This window comes from Lepidochelys olivacea (genome assembly GCF_965140295.1).
Source record: "Lepidochelys olivacea isolate rLepOli2 genome assembly, chromosome: 7".
Classification (NCBI taxonomy): Eukaryota; Metazoa; Chordata; order Testudines; family Cheloniidae; genus Lepidochelys; species Lepidochelys olivacea.
Window position 1 is genome coordinate 51,827,090 of NC_140417.1, and position 24,616 is coordinate 51,851,705.

Genomic DNA, 24,616 nt, shown 5'->3' on the forward strand with positions numbered 1-24,616 from the left:
TGATATTCTATGATTCTAAAGGTGACTTACCTGGCAGCCGGAGGTTCACCACTCTGTCGAACAGGTTCCGCTCGGCTGTCACGCGATTCAGCACCTGGTTCAACAGCTGTGCGGGGACAGGAGAGATGTCAGGAGAGACTGTTCCTATCTCTCAGACAGGGCGCCTGCCTGAGCAGGACGGAGCAGCCCCTTTCCAGCCATCAGCCCCAGCCCCAAGTGGGTTCATTGCCCTCAGAGAGCACACCTGCCCCATGCGGGGCCTTCCCAGGAGATTGCCCCTCTTCTTCTAGCTGCTCCTGAACCTCCCACCAGCTGGACAAGAGGCATCTGGCTGAGCACGTCCCATGGATTGCTAAGGATCCACACCACAGAGCACGACAACAGCAGACTGCAGCCCTCCCATCCCTACCAGGGCAATGCCTGGGGGAACTGCAGCTCCCAGCATTCCATTAGGAGTGGACAGCGCAGCTGCACTGCGTGAGATGGCAGCAGCACTGCAACACTCCTTCTGTGGGAGCATGCTGACTCCCAGCAGGCTACACACACATCAGCAGTGCATGCAGTGCTGGTAGCCCCTGGTGTGCAATGGGCCATAACCTGCAGCGATAAGAGGCTGAACATGTGGGCAGTCACACTGGCTGCGTTCCAGGCTGCGGTCAGTATGGAGAAAGCTCTCACCAAGGAGAAGCTACAGTCACAGGCCACATCACGGCCAATGGCAGAACTGATCAGAGTGGGCCAACCAAGAGCCAGCTATGAGCAGGGCTGGGTGCAGGCACTTGCTGGCTAACAGCTGCCAATGGCCCAAGGAGCTCTCTGCTGAGCCCAGGACCTAGCAGGACTAGGACTGCTGGTCTCCAAACACAGCAAGGAAACAGCTCAGGCCCAGGAGGCTGCTGGGCAATCACATACAGTAACTCCTCACTTAAAGTCATCCCAGTCAACATTGTTTTGTTGCTGATCAATTAGGGAACAAGCTCGTTTAAAGTTGGGCATTGCTCCCTTATAACGTTGTTTGGCAGCTGCCTACTTTGTCCATTGCTTGCAGAAAGAGCAGCCCATTGGAGCTAGCTGGTGGGAGCTTGGAACCAGGGTGGACTGGGAGCCCCCACATCAGCTCCTCTAAGTTCCCTGTGCGGGGGTAGCCGCCCTGCAGGCTATCAATTGCTGGGCAGTTCAGCTGTCCCTTCCCGCTCTGCCTTGGAGCTGCTCCCTGGAGCCTCCTGCTTGCTGGGCAGGGCAGGGAGAAGAGGGGTGCTAAAGTTAGGGTGTCCCCCGCTCCTTTACCCCATCAGGCCATCTCCACAGAGCAGGAGGGGACACGACAGAGCTCAGAACAGCTGCTGTCTCAACTTCCTGATCTACTTAAAAAGGCAGCGTACTTAGAGTGGGGTCAGTGTACTTAAAGGGGCAATGTGCATCTCTCTCTCGCTCAGGCAGGGAGTGTGTCTCTGTCTGCCATGCTGTCTCCCCTCCCTCCATTAGTGCTGCTGCCTTGTAGAGTGTGAGGCTACATTAACAATGTGTTAACCCTTGAGGGCTCAGCCAAATGCTAGTTCATCATTTATCAGTAAAGCATTCCTTGGGAAATATCCCAACCTCTTCCACCCTCTGACTTCACCACCTCAACCAAGTTTCACAATCATCATTGCTGTGTACAGTATTAAATTTTTTAAAACTTAATAGTGTGTATGTGTATATATATTATATATATAAAAAATATAGTCTTTTGTCTGGTGAAAAAAATTTCCCTGGAACCTAACCCTGCCTATTTACATTAATTCTTAAGGGGAAATTGGATTCACTTAAAGTATCATTTTTCAGGAACATAACTACAATGTTAAGTGAGGAGTTAGTGTACAACAAAGCTCCACCCAGACGAGCAGCAGGCTTCTGCCCCGCCTGGCAGTGAAACTGAATGTTGTTAGGCTCCAGGGTGAACCCCACACTGGGACAGCTGAGGCTCTGGGCGTGCCCTTTCCAGCACAGAGCCCACCTCAGCTCACTTGGCACGCTTGCTCTGCCACCATCATGGCTACTCTTCTTTCAGCTGAAGGCAAATCCCTGGTGCAGTCAAGTAGGGCCAGCTCCAGCAGGACCCCCATAGCGCAGGGCACATCTGGTACCAGCACCACATGGGCACCCAGTGCTCCCTGTCCGCAGCAGGGCGAGCCATGAGAGCAGACTGGCCCACTCTCGCTCTCCCCCTTCCCCGCACACCCCAGACCTCACTCTGCCCTACCTGCATCTGTATAACCCCCTTCACTGGCTGTGTCCTCTCTCAAGGCAGCGAGGCCCCACCCTGGCTACACATCAGCTGACCCTGCCAGCACACCCCCTTGTTGTGGTCTATCCTGGGACACAGGCATGGCACCACAGCAGCCTGGGGAAAGCTGCTGGTGGTGCTCCCCTCTCCTGTACAGCACTCCTCCTGTAGCCCCCCATTATAGCCCTAAGCATGCAGGAAGCAAGGGGCATGCCACTGCGCTCTGGTGGGTGGCTGGGCTCAGAGCTGTGCTGCCAGCTCAGCTGGCCAAGGTGGGCTCCAGGAGGCTTGTGCCAAGTCACTCCTGGCACAGTGTCCCCTGCCTGGAGCCCTGGCCAGACGACAAGGTCCAAACCAACCTCTCCGAGTGGAGCCACAGAAGGGAGCCTTAGGACCTAGCACAGGCGAGGGATCACCACCTCGCAATTCCAGCCAATGACTGGTGGCTGGCCAGAGCAGAGCTCTGGGAAAGAGACGTCCAGTCTCGATTTACAGACTCCCAGGACAGAGAATCCCTCCGGCCCAGGCACATTGCTCTGAGGGGCTAGGGCCTCACTTGGACAACTGGGGTCATGCTTCATTTGATCTTTGCCCAATTCAGCTTCCTGTCCTGGCTCGTGCTCTGTCTTTGGCTGCTGGATGTCAAAGGCCTCTGCTCGCAGCCACATTCTCCCTATGGAGGGACTCGACCTGGGGTCAATCACCTCTTACTTCTCATTTCAATAAGCTGTTAGTGCAGCTGCTCGTCACACCAAAGGGGACTCGTAAAACCAAGCATTATGTCAGTTCAAGGCTGCGTGCAGATATGGACTGCAGATAGGTAGTTGCTAAACTGATTTTAGCTTTACTAGCTTTAGCCACAGTGCTGTGGTTGGCAACAGAGGTGCCAAGGTGGGAATAGCAGTGGGTCAGGATTAAGGAGCAAGGACAGAGCTGGAGAGGGGGAAATCCCAGGATAGCAACAGCTGGGGGCTGCAGGTCAGTTGCCAGGAGCACTGGCAGAGCTGAGAAGGGGTGGAAGCTAGAGACTGTAACAGCAGAGGGCTGTTGATTAGGATTGAAGGGCACTGGCACAGCAAGAGTGGGTGCCGAGGTCTGGAATACCCACCCTAACTATTTCAGGTTCCAAGTAAGGCTAGCTCTCCCCTCCCCTGCTTCCCTTGAGTTCACGACAAACAGATGATTGCATCTCTTCTCTCTCAGGGCTTTGTACAACTGCCATCTCCGCAGGATCTGAGCACCTGCCATGTGAAAGCCACTGGCATGGGGAGGTCCTTAGTGTGCAGTCTGGAACATGCATCTCTTCCCCCTCATGGGGCTGCAGGGAGTTCTGCCTGGGACGGGTTTCTGTGGGGTGGGGGCTGATGAGGTGCCTGCTGGAAAAGCTTAACCACAAAGGAGCGCTTGGCAGCACCAAGAGTCGGCCAGATTTCTCCCACAATAGCTGCTCGCAGATGCGTCAGCCTGAGACACTGATGCTGGATCCCCTGGGTTGGTAGCTTTAATAGGGACATCCAGGAAGGGGGCTCTATATTCGTGCCATCCTGCCCTCAGCAGAGGGTGCTCTCGCCTGCTCCACCAGCTCCCAGCATGGGGATGTACCTGGGCAAGTCTCCTGAGCAGCAGCTCCGAGGAGGGGCGACTCCAGTCGAGGAAAATCTCAGGGGCCAGCGTGACAGTCATTTCCAGCACTCTGAGCAGGCTTACTGACAGGTCAAAGCAGGTCGCGCACACCTTCAGCTGGCGGCTGTCCACAAAGTTCCTCTCCAGGCGCTCTGCCGCCTGCTGGATCTGCCCGGGCACAGGGCACAGCTCAGTACAGGGCCTTGCAAGGAACAGAGGCCTCCACCCGCTCATGCACCCATCAGGGCTGTGCTGCTTGACTCTGCAACCAGGCCGCCCTGGCCTGGCTCCCAGAGCCCACCCCTGCATAGCCTGCTGGGCTCCCCGCTAGGTGCCGTCCAGCCAAGCCCCAGCACTCACCTCCTGGATCATGCCAATGAACTCCGAGAAGGCCCAGTTGAGCTGGTTGAGAACGCTGTTGAGGAAGCTGGGTGCCATGTCACAGTCACTGCGCAGCAGATTGGCCATATGCTGCTGCAGCAAGGTGGAAGGGCACGGCTCTAGGACCAAAGGGCAGCAGAGTCAAGGGCAGACCCGGCAGTGGGCAGCCTGGGATGCCCAGCTAAGGGAGGCAGGCAGCTGGGGAAGGCACAGGCCTGGTGCTATGCAGCACTTTAAGGCCAGGAGGGAGACTGAGCATGAAGCAGATAGCCCCTTGTGCCCGGCTTCTGGACAGTGAGTAGAGATGGCAGGTGCCCTGCAAGGCTAGGTCCACACACTATTCTGAGCACAGAGCTTGCCCGTGGGCTGCCAGCACTGCCCTGCATAAGCTGGGCTACAGCTGTGCACAGTCGTAGCTCTCCCTCCCTTCCTCCCTTCCAGGGGAACAGCAGCCCTGAGCTAACCAAGCCTCTAGTGCTCAGCTTCAGAAAGCCCCAGACCAGTTCAGTAGTAATCTCTCCTGATGCCAGCATCACAGTCATTGCCCCATGCCTACACACCCGCCCCCTCATGTGGGCCCTGGCCTGCCCGGCTGTGCTCTGAAGGCCAGTGAGGAAGGTGCTCCCTCCCTGAGATGGGGCAGAGCCCTTCCCCAGGGCTGCGCTCCCGGAGCCCAGGCAGGTCATTTCTCAGCACTCCCACCATTGCTCCCCAGCTCAGCCCTCTTGGCGTTGGCAACCCCCGGCACAAACACACTGGGGCCCAATGCGGCTCAGCCAGCCAGGGGCCTTTAACAGTGTCCCTCCCTGGCACAGACGGGGCTCGGGCCTGAGCATTGCCCAGCAGGGGAGGGAAAAGGAGGGGATGGGACACTGGGCCAGGATAGACACTGCACCGCATCCCCTAGTCACTGCCACAGCTGCAGGTCCCAGCACTGAGCCATGCCTGCCACAGCAGGGGAGCTGCCATGTTCTTGTCTGTGGGGCAGAGCCCCAGTGGGGAAAGCAGACAGCAGCAGCTCCCTACAGCTGCAGCGCAGTGCCCCCGCGTGTCCTGCTGAGCGGAGCCACCCCGGTCTCAGCAGCCAGAGCCCCGCTACCAGGAGGAACTGACTGGCACCAACAGCGGCCATGGGACTGGCCCAGACAATGAGCAGCAGGGCCTGCAGCTTCCCGTTGCAGCAGGGAACCCGCATGCTACAGACCAGGGCACTTTGCCCTGCCCTCCTGAGGGACGGAGGGGTGCCTGGCCCAGCAGCATACTGCTCCTCTGAACGCTCCCTCCTGCCTATAGCAAGGGCCAAAATGCCCGGGTCTAAGGGACGTGGGCCTGGTTCCCGGGGCTGCCAGGCCAGAAGGGAGCAGGGGCTGTGCCTTTGTGGACAGCCTGCATGCACTTCCAACGCAGCAGGAGGCTCAAGCTGCTTGGGGGGTGCCTCTGGCAGTGGGACCTGGTTCTCCGGGGCAGGGGAGTAGCACTTCCCTCAAGCCGCCCCTCAGACACAGCCCGCACAATGGGCACTGCATTGGAATCAGCCCCTTGTCCCCCTGCCCCGCTCAGGCAGGGGGAGGGCCCAAGGGCACCTCTGTGGAACATGTTCCCTTGCAATTAGGGCAGCTTTCATTATTGGTTCAGGGGCTGCACAGACCAGCAGTGCCAGGAGCCAGGCCCATCCTTCTGCCCGCTCAGAGCTTTCCCAATCAGATGCAGGGGCACCCAGGAGCAGAGCCACACCACCGCTGCCCCTGGGGGTGCGGCAAGCATGCCACACAGTTGCCAGCATGGGACACTGGAATGTTACCATGGCGCTCTCTAGCCCGCAAGCCAAGGCAGAGGCTGGCGCGGCTCATACCCTGGATCTGCCAGCTCTGTCCACCCCCCCGTCGCAGCAACTCCCTCCCCCCGCCACACACACACACACACACCCCTCTCTCAGGCAGGAGGCAGCCACCCTGCTCAGTGAGCCAGGAAGCCACCACCATGGTAATGGCAGCCCTAGGTGAGTGGCCCTGCTCTGCACAGCTGCAGCAGGGGTTCAGGGCACTGCCATGAGCTGCCCCATCTCCCTGGCACAGAGCCGAGATGCAGGCCGAGGAGCCCCTCCCCTGCCAGGGCTCCCACCAGGACTGGAGAGGGTCGGGGGCAGGCCAGGGGCACACCAGGAGGGGAAGCACCAGGGGACGAAGAGCTACTGCACCACCACACAAGACAGGGCCGAGCAAACAGCAAACTTACGCTGGAGGCTAGCAACAGACAGCTCTCCTGGGCCCCCGAGAGAGAGAGACAAGACAGCAGCATTACAGAGGGGCAAAGTGCAGTGCAGCCTGGGTGCACAGTGCAGCACCTATAACTGCAGGGCCCTACGCCCACACCCAGAGCTGTGCACCGGCCGCTGACCTGGCATCACCAGAGCTCTCCACTGGAGGAGAGCGAGGCCCAGCAGCTTGTACGCACACACACTCCCCACCCAGAGCCCAGCTGCACGTGCATACACACACCCCAAGACCCTGCGGCTTGTGCACGCACGCACACACACACATGCACCCTTGCCCCCAAGGCCCAGTGTCCCTCACACAGCTCCACGTAGGGAGCAGTGCTCCAGGGGCTGATGAGCAAAGGGGATAGACAAAAGGGAGGTCACAGAAAGGAGGATACCACCATCACTCCTCTATTAACCAGCACCCAGTGTGGGCATGCCAGGTGCCTGGGTGGCCGTGCGATATTTGGATTCGTTTGCTGTTCTGTGGCCTCCACTTCCGCTAGTGCAGCTGGTTTGCCCAGGGCTTGTGTGGAGATGGGGTGCTTGGGAACAGCAAGGCCTGCTCACAGAACTTGCTGGATCCCCAGACCACCTATTGCCCCAGCGAACAGACCAAGACTGGCCCTTTCAACACCTGGCTGGCTGGAGCCAGGGGGACACAGCCCCAGTCATTACTGCAGCAAAGCCGGCTGCGGCCAGCTGCCCTGGCACCCGCTGCTGTCCGCAAGCAAGGCCCCAGGCCGGGCCTGATCCCCAGGCCACGACAGCACAGAAGTGCAATGGTACAAGGGCACCAGGGCAGTGGGGGATGGAGAAGAGAACAGGCCCCCCTCAAGCTGCGGCCATTGTATGCTCCCTAGCGCTCCAAGAAGCCTCTGCTCACGCCTCCTCCATCACCTGCTGAAGAGCCCTTGGCTCGGCGTTTGCACACTGCTGGGGCTGTTCCCAGCACCACCGGCTGGGCCTGCTGGACACATCCCTGGTTCCCCAACAACAGGGCCCCGCTAGATCCCGGTGCCAGACCCCGTGACCCATACCACTCTCAATGCCGCAAGCGCCCCAGCACCAAGCGCCGCCCCCCCATACCGCCCTCAATGCTGCGAGTGCCCCAGCACCAGACCCTACCAGTCCCCACCCTTCCCTCCATCAATGCCGCAAGCGCCTCGCGCCAGACCCCACCCTTCCCACTCCACAGCTGCGAGCATCCCAGCGCCATACCCTTGCCTCCCCTGAAAATGTCGTGAGTGCCCCAGCACCAGACACTGCTCCCCTCAGTGCCATGAGCGCCCCGGCACCAGACCCTGCCCCCACCCCACTCACTCTGCAGGCTGGGGAGATTGGCATCCTCGGGCTTGGTTTTCAGTAGGTGCGGGAGCCGCGTGTACCTGTATCCAAACCCACAGCCCTGCGGGGAGGGAGATAACGGCAGGGTTAGGACAGGGCTCCCTAGGCCTCCACGGCAGAGCGCCGAGCTGCGCCAGGCAGGCTGAAGGGGACATTGCAGGTGCTGCCCAGCCTGCCAGGGAGAGGGCTGAGACCTCTCGCCTGCAGCTGAGTGATGGCCCCAGAGGCATGGGCCCAGGCAGCTGGCAGCAACAGGCAGTGGGACCTTACCCGCCACAGCCGAACGAGGATCCAGTTGGTCTGCGCCCAAGGCCGCTGCTCGTAGGGAGCCAGCAGGTTCCTCATCATGGATATTCGCCTGCCAGACAGAAGGGACAGATTGACAGCCAGGAACATAAGGAGGGCAGGGTGGCACTTTCGGGGCTCCTAGAGGGCAGGGGAAGTAGAATGGCACCAATGTCTGCAGGGCCAGCACCAGCGGCACACCCAGGGGAGGGGTGGGGCCAGCACCTGGGGGAGGGGTTAAAGTTAAGCTATTTCTTCCCTTCCCGAGCTAGTCTGCAGCTGATCTACCCCAGCAGCCATAATCACTGCTACTGCCCTTGGCCCAGCCTGCTCCAGCCTAGGGACCTCTCAGCCATGCAGCCCTCCCCCACATTGTCCTGACACCCACTCTTCCACTCCCAGCTCCTTTGCCCCAGCTCCCCACGGCAGTTCAGGGTGCAGATCGGGACTTACTGCTCCTCCGGGATCCTCTCCACGGCCCGCAGCGAGTGTGGGTAGCAGACATAGCTGGCCAGCGCCTGCATCAGCGAGTCCCGGATGTCTGGGGGCAGACGAGAGGGGCTAGGCTGACACAGCAGGGCCAGGCCTGTGGCTGAGCTGTGCAGGGAGCCAGGGAAGGGACTGGTCCCCAGCAGGAGGGACAAGTGGCATTTTAAATGGTACAATCCAGGGGCTGGCTAGGGCCTTATTAAACACACAGGCAACGGGTCCCCTCCTGCCAGCTCACTCCGCCCTGTGACCTCCCAGGTCCTGCCAGGCCAGGGGCCAGGCTTGGAGCCTCCTCAGGCCTTCTCCAGTCACAGGGTAACTGCCTAGTCCCTGCTCATCTCTGCCCATCACCTGCACAATGGGGAGGTCATGGATTCCCCTACCCCACGCAGCTGGGAAATGCATGGCCTCTGAGAAACAGCCTGTCTGCGCCCAGCCAAGACTGCAGGGATGGCACTGAGCCCTCCAGGCAGCTGCTATGGGTTTGCCATCAACAGATGAGCATGCCCAGGAGAACCCACCCCATGCCAGTAGCTAGGACACTCTGCCCTCCTTCCTCTTCCCCCACTAATGCAATTACCTTAGCAATTGCTAGGAAAGCCACCGCAGGGTGCCCAGCAGCCCTGACACAGCCTGGTCCCTTTGCTGCTCTCCAGCAGCCCCTTGCTGCCACAGGCAGGGTCTGGCAGCAAGATGGGGGCTGGTCACTGCCTGTGCCCTCAACCCCAACAGGCAGAACAGTCACCAGTTACCCCAAGAGAGCAGCCTCACCAGTGCCAACGATCCTGGAGTCAGCAAAGTGCTTGGCCAGGATGGCAGCAAGATGCGTCAGAGTCTCTTCATAGCCTGCAAGGAAAGAGATTGAGCAGGTGGAGAGGTGTCAGTCCATCAGTAGTTACAGGGGCTCTGGGCACAGTCCCACACCCTCAGGCGGTCGCGGGAACCACCCCTGCTGTGAAGCTGGGCGGCAGAGTTTGTTCCTATGTAATATAACTAGGTCTCACCCATGTGGTGCAACAATAACCATGGGAACAGTAACTGACAGGGCATCTCTGCCCGAGATGCAGAGAGCCTGACATCATTGCTCTGAGGGGGGTGTTTTGAGTCAGCCTCCCTGGACGTAGCAGCTGCCAGGTGCCTGGAGAATCCCACAAAAGGCCAGCCATGAAAATAACCAACAGCTCCAAGTCTTAGCTGCGTGTATGGGGACGAGGGGTGCTGGACATAGGGAAGCCCCAGCACAGCAGGGAAGGACAGGACTGCAGCTCTGGATGCTCAGGATAGCACACCTAAGCCCAACTGCCCCTTCAAGCTGGGAATACAAAGGGTATGGCTCCTGCAGCGGGCTCAGCCCATGTTAGGAGCAATGTAACATCGTGCCATACGCTGCAAGAAAACATTGCCAGGGTGGACCCTCACTGGGGACACTGGACACTGCTATTCTCTGCCTCAGGGTTTGAACCCTTCAGGAGCAGGGCTCTGGCTCCATGGCACGCCAGGCAGGGCTGGACAAGAGGAGCCAGCAGGTCTGCGAGTCTCTTCAATCACCTGCACACACACGGCCGTTCTGGATTAGCACTTTGGTAGCTGCGGGCCAGCTGGGTCTGGCGCTGCACACTCTGACAGAACCCAGGCCTCAGACCTTCTTACTCCCCAAGTCGGCACACCCCATGTCCTGGGGGGGATGCCCACACCGGCCCCATGATGCCTCTCGCCGGGAGAGAAGCAGTGTATCACCCACCTGCCCACCCACCCTCCCTCCCACCTCAAAGAGCAAGCGGATTTTCACTCAAACCCATCAGAACAAGGGGAGGGACAGCTCAGTGGTTTGAGCATTGGCCTGCTAAACCCAGGGTTGTGAGTTCAATCCTTGAGGGGGCCATTTAGGGATCTGGGGCAAAAATTGGGGATTGGTCCTGCTTTGAGCAGGGGGTTGGACTAGATGACCTCCTGAGGTCCCTTCCAACCCTGATAGTCTATGATTCTATGAACACCACACCAAACGGCCTCCTCCCTGACACAGGAGCACAGAGCAAGTCGGGCACTGGAGCGAGCATGGCCAGCCTGGCTCTCAGACCCAAGGGACTCAGCAGGGAGACTAGCATTGCCATTGGCTACGCAAAGAGCCAGGAGTAGCCCAGCAAGGAAAGCCAGACACTGCAGAGGACCACACAGGGCAGGGACACAGAGGGTCGGAACACCCTGATCGGGGAGCTGACCCATCTCTCAGTGACTGCCAGGGTCTTGGCTTGCATTGGGCCTTCAGATCTGCTCCCCACACCCTGACTGCTAGCACTTTCCCAATCCGCCAGCCAGCTCGGCATGGGGCTAACCCCACAGAAGCAAAGGGGATGATAGAACTGGGGAAGGACCTAAACCTGAAGGGGATCAGGGCAGGAAGGAGTCACAAATCACGCAGGGCCCCAGCTACATAGCGACTCCAGATGCAGAATCTGCCACAGACTCTCAGCTCCACTGGAGCAGAAGATGGCTTAGATAGCAAAGGCCTGGTGGCTGGGAAGGGAGCAGGAACTGCTTATTCCACACCTTAGGTGTTGGCTCTGAAACCCAGTGACGACAGCTTTGCTGTTCGCCATTTCACTGCTGATAGTTTTAACAGAAACACCCCAGCTCGTGCTTGTCACCCCCACCTTGGCAGGGAGTGAAGAGGACAGACATCCCTTCTGTGCTCCAAATCCAGCCACTTCCATTACCCCACTGTACCAAAAGTCATCTGCCAAAGTCTCCAGCCCCCCACCAGCCACCACTGTGGCAAGCTAGACACCCACAGGTCGAACTCCACACCACACTGCAGGAGCAGGGGCAGCATACAATAAAGGCAACACAATGGCCAAAGACTGCCTGGGCTCCTGGCTGCCTGCAGGTCCTCACATGCCGCAGGCTGAGAGCTAGCAGGTGACCAAGCCCAGGAAATCCCAAAGGGCCCCTTTGAAACCTCCGTCTAACTCAATAAGCTGTCCTCCCTCCCCGAGGAAATGGCCAGCACTCAGTGCAGAGATGAGCACACGGCAGGGGAAGCAGCCCCGATGTCTCCTGGGAGCTCACAGCCAGGGCACAGCTTTGTCCTGCCCAGCACCAATCTCAGCCCAGCATAAGTCAGCAGTGACGACAGCACAAGTCCCCTCCTCACCAGGGAGCTCCTCCATGCTATGGACAGGGCTGAAGTAGTTCTTCAGCGCGCTGTAGCTGTTCATGGCCACACTGAGGTAGAACTCCGGCATGAAGGCGAAGAGTGAGCCCGTCCTGTCCCCGTGCTCAATGGTGCGGATGCACACTCGCAGCAGCCAGTATATGTCCTGCATCTTCTCCTGCCAGGGAGAACACAGCCATGAAAGAGTCAGCTTCCACCCCAGGCATGCCAGAAAAGGATCTAGGCAACATACCAAAGTGATCGTTGCTGTCGGCACGAAGGATAAGAGGCTGAGAACTCAGTGGAGAGCCCCAGGACCATGCCATGCGGCTAGCCAGGGGCAGCTCAACCTGAAGCGGCTTTGAACAGAGGATGGAAGCTAAGCGTCGAAGAAGAAAGCAGAGTGCTGTCATCTTGGACTCCAACTCAGACAACACCTGGATGGATCTGTGAAACTTCTAGCAAGCTGGAGCGCCCTCAGATTGGTCTGGTCAGCCATAAGCGGATTCAGGAGGCACCTGACTAGACCTTTTATGCATACACCTTGACGCAGTGGATCAACAGCTGCCTACACAATAACTATAATAATAAATGTTAATGGGAAAAGGTCCAAAGGGGACACAAAAGGACTGGGTTTGGTCAAGCAAAAAGGCCTACTGGTATAACTCAAGGACTGGGTTAGGATCATGCCTGGCAAACAAAAGAGGAATGGGACCATAAATTAGTAACCCAAAACCGGTGTTGAGAATTAGGCCCAATGGTAAAGAAAATAATGAGGCGAGGAGCTGTTTTGTCCATTAAAAAAAAGCTGCCGAACAACAAATGCTAGCTGGGAGATGAGCTGCCCAAAAGCAGCGAGCCGTCACCCTCACAATCTCTAGGGCCTCCAGGAGCCACCACTGGTCCTTTACCATCCTAACTCTGAAAAATGTTCTGACCAACCTGGGCCAGAGAAAGGGAGTCAAAACACATCCCTGCCTGTAACAGGGTGCTGGCCAGGAGGTCCTGAGCCAGGCCCCTGTTAACCCAGCTCCAATTAAGAAGTATTAATTGGGTCTGGCTGAGTATGCCATACCTAATTACTAGAAGGGAACCACCTGTGGACCTTATTAGCCGAGGACTATATAAGGCTGGCAGGAAGGAAGTGAACGGGGGGAAGAGAAAGGAAAGGAAAGGAAAGGAAGGAGCCAAAGGCTGTACATCCCTGCTGGCTGGAGAAGCTAGCTGTCCCCCAGGTTGCTGGTTTGGAGCAGACTGTAAATAGAAGGTAGTGGGAGCTGACACTGAAAATAAAAAGCACCGGTGATTGCACTCAGAAGGGGTCTCTGGCTGATTTGTTGCGAGGGCAAGCAAAGGCCTCATTACACTGCCTCCACCAGCTCCAGCTAAACCCCAGTCACGCCCTGGGATGAAGATATTGATGCCTGCTATCACACACCTCCCTTCCCCTCCTCCCCCCTGCTTTACGTTTTCCTAGCCCTCTTTTTCCTTTTGTCTAAGGACCATATGCTCTGCAACACTGCTGTAAGCCTGTAACCAAAAACACAGCTAAAAGCAATGCCCTGAACAGACCTGCGCTGGGACAAGTTGCCAGGTGCAGAAGTGGCTGATCAGACCACATGCACCCTCGTTGCTGGAGAAACCCGGGTTCAGCAAGTCAGAGCCAGCCCCAGAGGCAGAAGCTGCATTTTCTCTTTGTGGTTTCTTCCCCTTTTCATGTGCTTGTCTTGCTTTCTTTTGTAGGAAAAAGGGATTGAACTTTAACAGCAGTGGCAGCTCCAGCCCATTCCAACTCATGGCTTCTCTTTTCCTCAAAGAGAACAGCTAGTACCATCTTTACTTCTACCTCAGTCTCAGACAGGGGGAGGGGGTGGAGCTTCCTGCCAAAGGCTCTACAGCTCAAAGGGGGAGGGAGTGGGGGTAGGAGAAGAAATAGTGTTACAATGAAAGCCCCACTTAACTTCATATTTCCAGTACTTTAATTGGGTTTCCTTCTTTTTCTAGATCTTTACTGAAATGCTGCCTCGTTTGTAATGGTGCATTTGCCATGGTATTAGCAGGCCGAGGCGTCTGCTCACCTAGGCCCAAACCAACATTAAGAGTTTTAAACAGGAACAGTGGCAGGGTCACGTTAACCCGTGGGACTCTCTGGGCCCGTGTAGTCCATCAAAATCAATACGACAACCCCCACAGCTCAGAAATTTCACAGGGGTCAGGCTGAACCACTGCCCACCCTCCCCCAGGCTCCTCCCACCACACACTTCTCTCACCTTGGAGTAGATGGTGACGTTGATCCAGGCTAGCCGGCGACTCAGGTGGTTGAGTTTCTCTGAGAAAACCTTCTGGCTTTTCACCAGCTCCTCGTATATGTCCCTCCTCTGAAAGAAGTACAGCGGGCGTGAAGAGTCCCTCCCTGACCAGACAGGCACGGTGCAGAGCAGAATGGACAGGACACAAGAGGTCCCCCCTTCTATGGTTCGCAAGGGAGGACAGGCAAGAGCCAGAGGGGCCGGAGTCCAGCTAAGAGGCATCCATGCGAACGCTGGGGGAGTGGAAGCCTGAAGCAGAGCGATTCCCAGGTGGGATCGATCGCTGCCCTGACCAGCAAGAACCCCAGGACCAGGAACCTTGGCCAGGAATTAGCCCCTAGGTATCCAAGTGCTTTCAAATCACCTGCTGTAAGAGGCAGCCTTTGGTAGGACTCGTCAGATGGAGTTACCCTCCACCTGCAGGAGCCCTGAGCCAGAAACTGTTCTGGGCATTTCCTGTCTGGTTTCTTGGTAGCACCATCTGTCAGGTGTCCTTCCCCTAAGCCCCACTACTGCATACGGCGGTGCCCAGACCCAAAGTGGGTGGGGCGTCTATGCCACGGGCTGGGTTTGGAGGGTTATTTTATTCAATACTCTTGGGGATAGAAACTCTACACCCTGTAACAGACCAGTCTGGTCCACCTGTCCCATGAGGCAGGCTCCTCAGCCTGTGAACCCCAGAGGTAAATGGAGAGCAACACCCGTGCTTTTGTTCCCCCTGGCCTGCTGCTGGGGCCTGCACTCTAGAGAAGCAGCAACTGAACCGCACAGTGCACGTGCTCCTCCTCCCTGCCAGCCTCCTCGCAACCCCTGGCTTGAGCTATCCTCTGGCAGAGATGGCAGAGCCCTTTGCCCCAGGGCTCTGCAAAGGCTACAAAGATGGAAGCTGTGGGGGCTACTGGAGGGACTCCTTACCCTCTTTGGACATCGGCTAATCTTCTCCTCTGTGTCCTTCAGTGCCAAGGCATATTCGTTCACATCATCAGACACACCCACCATCTGAAAGACAAGTGGGGAATGGTGATGCCAGCACAGAGCTTTTCCAGCATGGTTAAGAGCAGCCGGACCCCAGAAAGCAGCAAACCGGCCAGCATCGCAACACTCCTGTCCCCTGGCTGGGCTGCTCTCTGCAGGTCAGGGGGTCGGAAGGCTGGAGCTGCAGTGATTTGCTCTCACTGCAGATACAGGAGCAATTCCTCCTCACCAAAACCAGCCACTTGCTCACACATAGCAAAGGCTAAAGGACCAAAAGCAAGACCTATGCTAGCTTGTAACCCGCTATGCTATGCTAGCAGTGAGCCCTTCTCTGTCCTGGATTGAACTTGGTGGACTGAGCAGAGACGTCCAGATCCCAACATGCCCTGGGCTGCTCAGGTGAACAGCCATCTGGTCCAGCATCCCTGTGCTCTAGGCCCCAGCATGCTGCTGTTACTCAGCTCCCACTCTCCAGGAAAGGAATTCAGCCCTACCTCTAACCTTTGTGTATAGCCACAACAGCGGGGGGAAAGAGGTGGGGGGCTGGAGATCACGGACTAAGCTGCAATCTCCAGTGACACCGAAGCGTAACAAATGCAGTTTGGGACAGGATCTGCAGTCCCTACTTGAGACACAGGGTCCCCTCCTGCCAGAGCCATCACCCCAGGATGAGTGGAACAAAAAAAGAAACAGGGCTGTGCCACAAACAGATATGCACACTGGCCAAGGTGGCCCTCTCTCTCTGGTGGCTCGATAGGCACAAGGGAGCTGGCTCATTCCAAGGATCCACAGGTGCTGGCCCGAGTGCGGGGCAGCACGACAAGGGCTGTGACCTCCTCCCCTATGGGTTCTGCTCACCTTACCAAGCTGCTGGTGGACGCTGAGGTTGTACATCATCACTATTCCATCCAGGATCTCCAGAAGGGAGTTCTCAGTGATTGACTGTTCCGGCTCCTCAGGGGGTCTCCCCAGTAACAGACCCTCATTTCCATGGCTGCCTTCTACTGCAACCCAGCCCCAAGACAGAAGAGAATTCTCAGCAGTGTCGCTGGCAGTACGAGGCCTGCACGCCTCCTAACCAATGCATCACCCCCAGTGTGCAGTGTTCTCAGGGACCATGACCACTGCACAGCTCCCTCCCACCCCATGCCTTTCCCCAGCTATTGTTCCCTCTCTACGAGCCTGGTGGGGGCCTCACACAAAGGGGCTGAGCTGGCTTTCAGAGGGTTAGCAGTGCTCCTGTCTGACGTGCTACTGCAGTCCGGCCCGCGCACAGTCCCTATCCTCCCCAGGCCAAGGAGGGAAGCACCTGGCAAACACACATTGAGCAGAACGGTGTGAGCCTCCTACCTTTCCCGCTGCATGCTGGGAAAGGGCTGGACACAACTGGGGCATTCTGGGCACTGCCAGGCAAACGAGCAAAACCCAGCAGCCTCTGCCAAAATCAGAGTGAGGCCAAGATCATCAAGGATGGGCAGGGTAGGGAACTCAGACCCAGGTTCTCTGTTATGCACCACTAGTCCGCAATGCCAAGTGCCACTGACTACAGACTTGGGCCCCACCACCTCGGCTCTAACCTGCCCCCATGTGAGCCCCCCAGGCCCACTGCTTGGCCTGCTCCTGCCCATGCACTGCAGCAGCCGGGGCTGAGTCCTCAGCCACTGGGCTCGCCTCCTCACCTTTGGGTAGGCAACTGGACTGACTGATTTTTAAAGAAAATGCAGGCGCTTTGATAACCTGCTTCAGGAGAGACTGCCCGCGCAGGGATCAGCGCTGCCGTGACAGCACTCAGATGCACTCCTGGCTCTCCCACAGCTCCTGTGAGCAGGACCATGCCCAGGTCATTGCCAGCCCCCAGCACCTCCTGGCTTTGAGCATCACACACTGAGCTAGCTCACTGGCTAAACGACAACTCCTCAATCAGACAGCGAGCAATTGCTGTGGCCCTTTCTCAGCTAGGCTCAGGACTGATCCATTTCCCGGGGACTGGCTGGGCCTTTTCCTTTGCCTGCTTCTCCCACCCCTAACTGACACCTTGACAAGCATACAGTAGGAACTACTCACTGTCATCCTCTGTCCGCTGCTCCACACTCAGCGTGCGTGCTTTCATCTTCTCCAGGGTGCCCAGGGGCCGCCGGGGGTTCATCAGGCTGACAGCCGCTGTACTGAGGAAGCGGTTGGCACGGCCCAGGGTGGGTGAGCTGAGCCAACTGGGCCTGGCAAGGGCACCACCAATGGCCAGTGCTGCAACTGGGCGCTGAGACACAGAAGGTCAGAAATGTGAGCAGCTCCATTCGTTAGGCTGCCCACTGACTCCGAGCCCTTTATCTCCAAGGGTCGCAACTGTGCCAGCCCAGAATTTCCCTGGCTTCCTAGGGCTAATGTGACAGACCCCAGCTTGCTCCCTCCCTCCCTGCCACAGCTGGGCTGGCTGTGCAGGACCAACAGGACGCAGCACCCCATTCTGGCCAGACAGGGAGCAGAGCTGTGCAGAGATGGGAACGCCTTTACAGGTACTTCTCTGATGGCAGCAGCACTTGAACACTGGACACCGGAAGCCACCAGGCTCACTCAGCAGTCCCCTCTCTTCCCCATCATGTGGCTTCTCTAGCTGCTGCTGGGGGCACAGGCCTACTGGACCCACCTGGGCTGTGGAGGTTGCGGTCTCCTCATCTTCGTCCAGGTCGTCCATGGTCACAGCCTGCAGCTCCGCAGGGTCAATCAGAATATTTGCTTTCAAAGCCAGGTCATCTGTGTGAAAGGAGCCATGGGATCAGGATTCATTGTGGGCCCACTCCCTTGGAGCACGGAATGGCACATGGCCAGCCCCAGGGAGTGGAGGGGGAAGACACTGACGCTGTCCCGGTGAAGTCACAGTTCTCTGGTCCCTTTGCTCTCCTCACCCCTGCCCTCTCACATGTGAGCCTACGCTCTTCTCCACTACTCCCTAGCTGGCCTAGCACAGTCCAAGTCTGCTACACCAGAAGCAGGACCGGTGCTGTCGTCACACATCCCTGGCACAACCCCACAATGGCAACTCTGCATAACTGGAAACAGCCCTGGCTCTGCCCATTGCAGCACCCCCGTGAGAGGCCATGGGCAGGCTCCAGGGCACTCCTGGGAGATGGAGCAGTGCCTCCAGCTGGGGCACACACCAGGGCACTGTTCTGCCCCATCTAACCTGGGTAAGATCCTGTCCATTACTGCAACGCTGCCTACACAGCGAGATCCCAGCGCCCCCATTCCAGCTCCCCGGGTGGCACCTGTGCCCCACGCTGTACAGACAGCCATGGGAAAGCCAGACAGCTAAACCAAGGTAATAGTACTGCCAGCCTGGCACTCAGGTAAGGCCACGCTGTGGGTCCACATCCCTCCGCTGCTGCCCAGATTTCACAGCAGGGCAATGCCCACCACTGCTGAGCATGAAGTGAACTGTCCCTTGGCACGGTAAGCTCCCTTGTGCTGACAGGGTTAAGTGCCAGGGGTGCTCAGGGATCATTGGTAATGGGGCTAGAGTCCAGACCTCCACCAGCAAGCCCTTCCTCCCTCCACTGGCTCCAGTGCCCTTCCCCTCCTCCCCAATCCTGGAATCCCTTGCTCTCCCCTTTGAGTCCCCCTCCATCTTCCCTTCCCCAGAGTCTCCCTCACCCCTCCTTCAGGTTGTCCCTACACCCTAATGGCTCCCACCCCCTTCCATCCTTCAGTTTGTTAGCCACCAGTCCCTCTAACATGGGCGTGGCCCCCTTCACGGGGCTACTGTTGTCCCCCCTCCCCCTGCCCCCAAACCTCTCTAGCAATCAATCTTCACATCAACCCCTTACAAGGAAGGGCACCATTTAAAATAACGCAGTAGGGAAGGGAAGCATGCAAGGCAGCTAGAGCCAAATGACACAGCAGACTCCTCCTAGGTGCCTAGATTCCCAGGCCACTAGGGACCATTTTGCTCACCTAGCCTGACCCCTGGTAGAGCACAGGCCAGAGACCAGCCCCACAAGCATTCCTGCAGCAGAGCTTTTAGAGAAACAGCCAATCCAGAGTTAAAAATTGTTAGAGATGATGGAGAATCCACCATGCCCCTGGGTAAGTTGTTCCAATAGTTAATCATCCTCACCGTTAAAAATGTAGGCCTGATTCCCAGTCTGAATTTGTCTAACTTCAGCTTCCAGCCATTGGATTGTGTTAGACCTGTCTCTGCTAGACTGCAGAGCCTATTGTTAAATATTTGTTCCCCATGCAAGTACTGATAGACTGTGATCAAGTCAACCTTTAACCTTCTCTCTGTTAAGTTAAATAGATTGAGCTCCTGGAGTCTCCCACTAGAAGGCAGGTTTTCCAATCCTTTCATCATTCTTGTGACTCTTCTCTGACCCCTCTCCAATTTATCCACATCCTTCTTGAATTGTGGACACCAGAACTGGACGCAGGATTCCAGCAGTGGTTGCCCAGTGCCAAATCCAGAAGTAAAATAACCTCTCTGTTCCTACTGAGATTCCCATTTATGCATCCCAGGATCTCATTAGCTTTTTTGGCCACAGAGTCAGACTGGGAGCTCCTGTTCACCTGATTATCCACCCTGATTATCAACAAAGATTTTTCAGAGTCACTGCTTCCCAGAAGAGCGTCCCCCAGCCTGTACATACAGCCTACATTCTTACATGAGCCTACGTTCTCAGACACATACATTTACATTGAGCCATATTAAAACACATCTTATTTGCCTGAGCCGTTTATCAAGCAATCCAGACTGCTCTGTACCGGTGACCTGTCCTCTTCATTATTTACCACTCCCCCAATTTTTGTGTTATGTGCAAAAGTATTATTAATGATTTTATGTCTTCTTCCATGTCATTGATAAAAATGTTAAATAGCATAGGGCCAAGAACAGACCCTTGTAGGATCCCACTGGAAACACACTGGGTCAACGATGGTTCCCCATTTGCATTTATATTTTGAGACCTATCAGTTAGCTAGTTTTTATATCCATTTAAGGTGTGCCAAGCTAATTTTATATCATTGTAATTTTTTTTAAATTAAAATGACTTATGGTACCAAGTCAAACATCTTACTGAAGTATATTACACCAACACTAGTAAATTTATCAACCAAACTCATAATCTCATCAAAGAGAGAGATTTTACATTCCTTAAACTCACACAGATTTGTATTAATTATATTACCCTCCTTTAATTCTTTATTAACTGAGTCCTGTATAAGCTGCTCCAGTCTCTTGCCAGGGATTGATGTCAGATTGACAGGCCCACAATTAGTCAGGTCATTCCATTTATCCTTTTTGAAAATTGGCACATTGGCTTTCTTTCACTCTTCTAGAACTTCCCCAGTGCCCTAAGACTTAACTGAAAATCAACATTAATGGTCCAGCAGGCTTCTCATCCAGCTCTTTTAAAAACTCTTGAATGCAAGTTATTTGGACCCACTGATTTGCAAATGTCTGTTTATGTATCCCGGGATCTATTTAACATCCTCCCAAGATACCAGTGGAATAGAAAGTGTTCTCATCACCCTATGAGACTGCATCATCTGTTTTTCCCCAAATACAGATCAGAAACATTTATTGAACACATGTGCCTTTTCTGCATTATTATTGATGGTAATCTGTGCAACAGACAGCCCTCTCCTTGTAGTCAGGACGCCAGCCCTTCCCTCCTCACGTGCCCAGAAACCAACCCCTTCCTACTGCAGTTAAAGGACAAGGAGATGCCCATTACTCCCTAAACTACCACAAACTGCATCGCCCTCAACCTCCTCCTTGCCCTTCCCCCCGATTTAGACCAAGGTCTCTGAAGAGCAGGACTCCACACCATGCCAGTAAAGCGAAGCAATCCGACCCAGCACTCACCTTTCAGAGTCTTCTTGAGATGAGACAGGAGTCCACCGAGTCGCTGCAGGTCAAAGTAATCCACCTTTCCATTATAGAAGAGCTGAGGAGGAACATATGCCTCTGGCGGAAAGGGGACAAAGATTTATGGTGAGTGTCCCAGGCTGTGGCCCAGCTAACATGAAAAGACAGAGAGCACGGAGCACTGGCCCCAGCCTGGGGAGCCAGACAGCCCTGCAGATTTTACTCTGGCAGATTTTACTGCCCCGCAGATTTTACTCTGATTTTAGACCACTCTGGCAGAGGTGGTTTCCAGAGCGGAGCACACACCACACGAGCACAGAGACAGGGCACTCAGAGCCCTGACTGGCCACACACTGCTCCCCCACAGCTCCCTTGTCCTTGAAAGCCTGCTCACTGCATGAGCAGGGCAGGTCTCCACCCAGTTCCTAGCAACACACTCCAGCCACTGAGCCACACAGTGAGGTACACCTGACCAATTCCAGGCTGGACAGAGCTCGGCGGTGGGGCTAAGACGGAATAGCAGAAGGTGGCAGGCCAGGACTGAGGGGGAATAGATGATGCTGGGATAGTGTGTGTAAGAGTAGCTAGCACAGGCCCCGCTGGCCAGATAGTGCTGTTCATCCTGCACTTCAGGGCTCTGACAAGCCCATCCACTCCCGTTAGAGGGCTGGTCTGTGTGGGGAACCTGAGTGGCAGAGCTATGGAAGCATGTCCTCAGAGGGGCCATTCTGAAACAGTGAGCGTGCATGGCAGAGTTACCTGGCTGGAGCACTATCCCGCATTAGCGATGCCAGTCACCTTCCCAGTGCTGCCAAGCCCCAAGTGCAGTGGTATGGTTCGGTATGCCATACCAGTAGGATATTTATAGCTGATATTGTGTACCAGAAAGACACAGGAGGAACCCACTCTCAGCCCCGCCCCCTGCCCTTCTATGGAACGGCGTCTCCTCCATCTGTATAGCAGCCCTGCCAGAGGACAGGGCTGGGGGCGGTACAGCTGCCAGAGGAGCTGCCAGCGTTCCGCTCCTTTCCCTGCTGGCCTCCAGCCCTGCCCCCCACCCCCGCCCTGTCCTGTCCTCTGGCAGGGCTGCTGTACAGACCCCATGCAGGAGGACTCAGGAGACGCAGCTGCATGGAAGGGCTGGGGCAGTACAGCAGCCATGCTGGAGGAGCTGCCAGTGGGGGGCTGCCCAGCAGCCCCACCTTCTGCTCCTTTCACCGCTGCGGTTCCAGAGAGCCCTGATCCCCCGGGAATCACAGCAGCGAAAGGAAAACACTGGCAGCTCCTCCGGCACGGCTGTACCACCCCCAGCCCTTCCATGCAGGTGCATCGCCTGAGTTCTCCTGCCTGGGGTCTGTACAGCAGAAGTCTCTGGCGCAGCGGGAGGAGAACAGAGCAGCCCGCCGCCGCCGCGCCCCCCCCCCCCCCCCGCAGGTAACATGGGATGGATGTGGATCATGGGGAGGGGATGAGGACAGCATGGGGGTCCTGGGCTGGGGGTGGGGCAGGGAGGAGTCACATGGGTCCTGTGGGGCAGTCACCTGTCCCTCCCATAAGTGCAGCATACCAGCAAGAAATGATTTCTACTTGCATCACTGCCCAAGTGTAAAGGTTCCCAGGCTGCAGGGTCATGAAAGGTCACTGCTCCTGAACCAAGCTCAAGTGTCCAGCCTCCTGGAGAATGGCAAATAGGCCCCATCCTGTTCCCACCCCCAGTGTAGTGGGGCCTCTATGACAACGCCGCCCTGCTGCTGATTGCTGGAGCATGGAGAGGCCTTACCCTCACTGCTCAAGGCTGCAGGAGCCTTGGCCTTGTGCCCGTCCCAGTAGCAGCGCAAGGTGGAGATGAGTCGATGCAGGAAGCAGACCATGTATTCTGGCGGGCACAGTACAGTCAGGTTCTGGAGGGGGTGGCAGAGAGGACAGTGAGGGAGGGTCACACTTGGCAGTCCCTTCTGGCACTTTCTGCTCCCAGCCCCACTCTGTGCACTCCGCTGTCTTGCAGACCGCATGGAGCATTGGCCGCAGAGCCCAGCCCCAGCACACAGCGCCTCCTCAGAAGGCAACAGCCTCTTACACAGTACCCTTCCCCATGGCATCGCAAAATCGAGTGCTGGGCCAGCCTACTAGCAAACATTTGAACGCCAGCTGGGCACTCTCAGTGGCAGAGAAGGCAAGCTGCTAAATAACGTAACTATGCAGTGGGGAAGGGCACAAATACCTAGCACAGAGCTAGCTGTGACCACTAGCATCACGGAGACCTTCAACAGTAGCAAGTGAAGCAGGCTGCCAGTTGGGGTTCCCTGGCGCCAGGGCTGTACTGGCTTGCTCCCAAATAGCTGTGGAGCAGCTCCACCACCGACGGCAGCGAGAAAGCACTAACCCTAGCACCCCGGATAGTCACTGACATCTTGTCCCTGGAGATGCTCTGACCAGGGTTAAGCACCAGTGCTCCATCTACATTAGTGTCCCCCACAGCTACTGTAGTGGGACTGCACTGGGGCCAGTGCAGCCATGAGATCGGAGAGGAAGGCTGGGGCAGACACAGGCTGTGTCCCAGGATGACAATTCCTCCTAGGTGCTGAGCCTATGAGGGTATCACAAACAAACTCTTGCAGGAACCAGTCAGCTTTGTATCACTGACAGCAGCACAAGTCCCTTCACTGACCCTCGAGTGGGTCCAGCCTGGGAAGTTGAGGACAGTAGCAGCATCACAGCAGGGCCATGAGCACCTCCAGCTCTCACCATGCTGTCTGCCTTCCGACACCACCACCCCAACAGACCCAACATGCCCCTAACAGCGTGTTGCTCTCAGTGCCTGGGTGAGGGCAGGGTCATATTCTCCCTGTGAGGTGCTAGCAATGGGGTCCCTAAAGGGATGAGAGCCTTGGCTGGGAGAGGGGTTAAAACATTTGGCTTCTCCCTCCCCGCTGCCTGCCTCAACCCCAGCACCTGTCCCTCCCCAGTGCACACTGCGTGCACAAGCCACACTCCTGAGGACAGCACGCCCGGCTGCTACAGGGGGAAGAGCTGAGTCCCCTGGGTTCTATCCCCTGGACAGTCACTGCGCAAATCCTTCCCTGTGACAGGAGGGCCCAGTGCAGCCATGCAGCCAGCTCACACTGGTGCAGGGCAGGGCTGCCCAGTCCAGAGGTACTAGAGAAGAACAATGGCCCGTTGCAGCAGTGCTGGCGCCACAACTTACCCCTCGGTTGCTGGCATTTTCCTGAAGGAACCTGCGGAATTTGTTCAGGAAGATGTATCTGGAGGCTTCCCCCTGCCAGGAGAAAGAGCAGGCATGGTGCTTACCCAGCTGTGAGAATCCCCTGTGCTCTCCTCTCTGCTTTGGGACTCCGGCTCACCTGGCCCAAAATTCACCCCCAGAAGCTCCTTGAGAATCAAGTGCCACACAGGCCTTGGCATGACCCTCTGCACAAGGGCCAGTTTCACCTCTGGGGACATTTCAAGTCTTCCCGTGTTAGTTTGCATGCCCAATGCACTCCACTTCTCCCTCCCAGCTCCCCTTCTGGCCTGCACCGAGGCAGACCAAGCTATTCCCACTGTAGACATGCATCCCACACCACTGGCATGCATAGCAATGTCCTGAGAACAACACTTGGTCTCTCCTCTTGGAGCCAGTGACCTATGGACAGCCATGTTCTGTTGCCATTTG

The 24,616-nt window shown here is 56.7% G+C and overlaps 1 protein-coding gene across 4 annotated transcripts in view; it reads right to left on the reverse strand.

Annotated features, from left to right (window-relative positions):
• The window catches only part of RNF123 (ring finger protein 123), a 153,037-nt gene that overhangs the window by 60,091 nt on the left and 68,330 nt on the right, over positions 1-24,616 (reverse strand). For 3 of the 4 annotated variants that reach the window (XM_084633756.1, XM_084633754.1, XM_084633757.1), the window contains 16 exons: positions 24,149-24,220; positions 22,724-22,844; positions 20,941-21,042; positions 17,728-17,834; positions 17,148-17,340; positions 15,942-16,087; positions 15,024-15,107; positions 14,070-14,177; positions 11,800-11,977; positions 9,420-9,494; positions 8,613-8,700; positions 8,145-8,232; positions 7,851-7,935; positions 4,250-4,389; positions 3,869-4,057; positions 31-106 (listed from right to left, as the gene is read on the reverse strand). In XM_084633756.1, coding sequence (XP_084489882.1) covers positions 31-106; positions 3,869-4,057; positions 4,250-4,389; positions 7,851-7,935; positions 8,145-8,232; positions 8,613-8,700; positions 9,420-9,494; positions 11,800-11,977; positions 14,070-14,177; positions 15,024-15,107; positions 15,942-16,087; positions 17,148-17,340; positions 17,728-17,834; positions 20,941-21,042; positions 22,724-22,844; positions 24,149-24,220 — 1,852 coding nt within the window. The remainder of the gene's footprint in view (positions 1-30; positions 107-3,868; positions 4,058-4,249; positions 4,390-7,850; positions 7,936-8,144; positions 8,233-8,612; positions 8,701-9,419; positions 9,495-11,799; positions 11,978-14,069; positions 14,178-15,023; positions 15,108-15,941; positions 16,088-17,147; positions 17,341-17,727; positions 17,835-20,940; positions 21,043-22,723; positions 22,845-24,148; positions 24,221-24,616) is intronic. The other variant, XM_084633755.1, reaches the window with a different exon arrangement.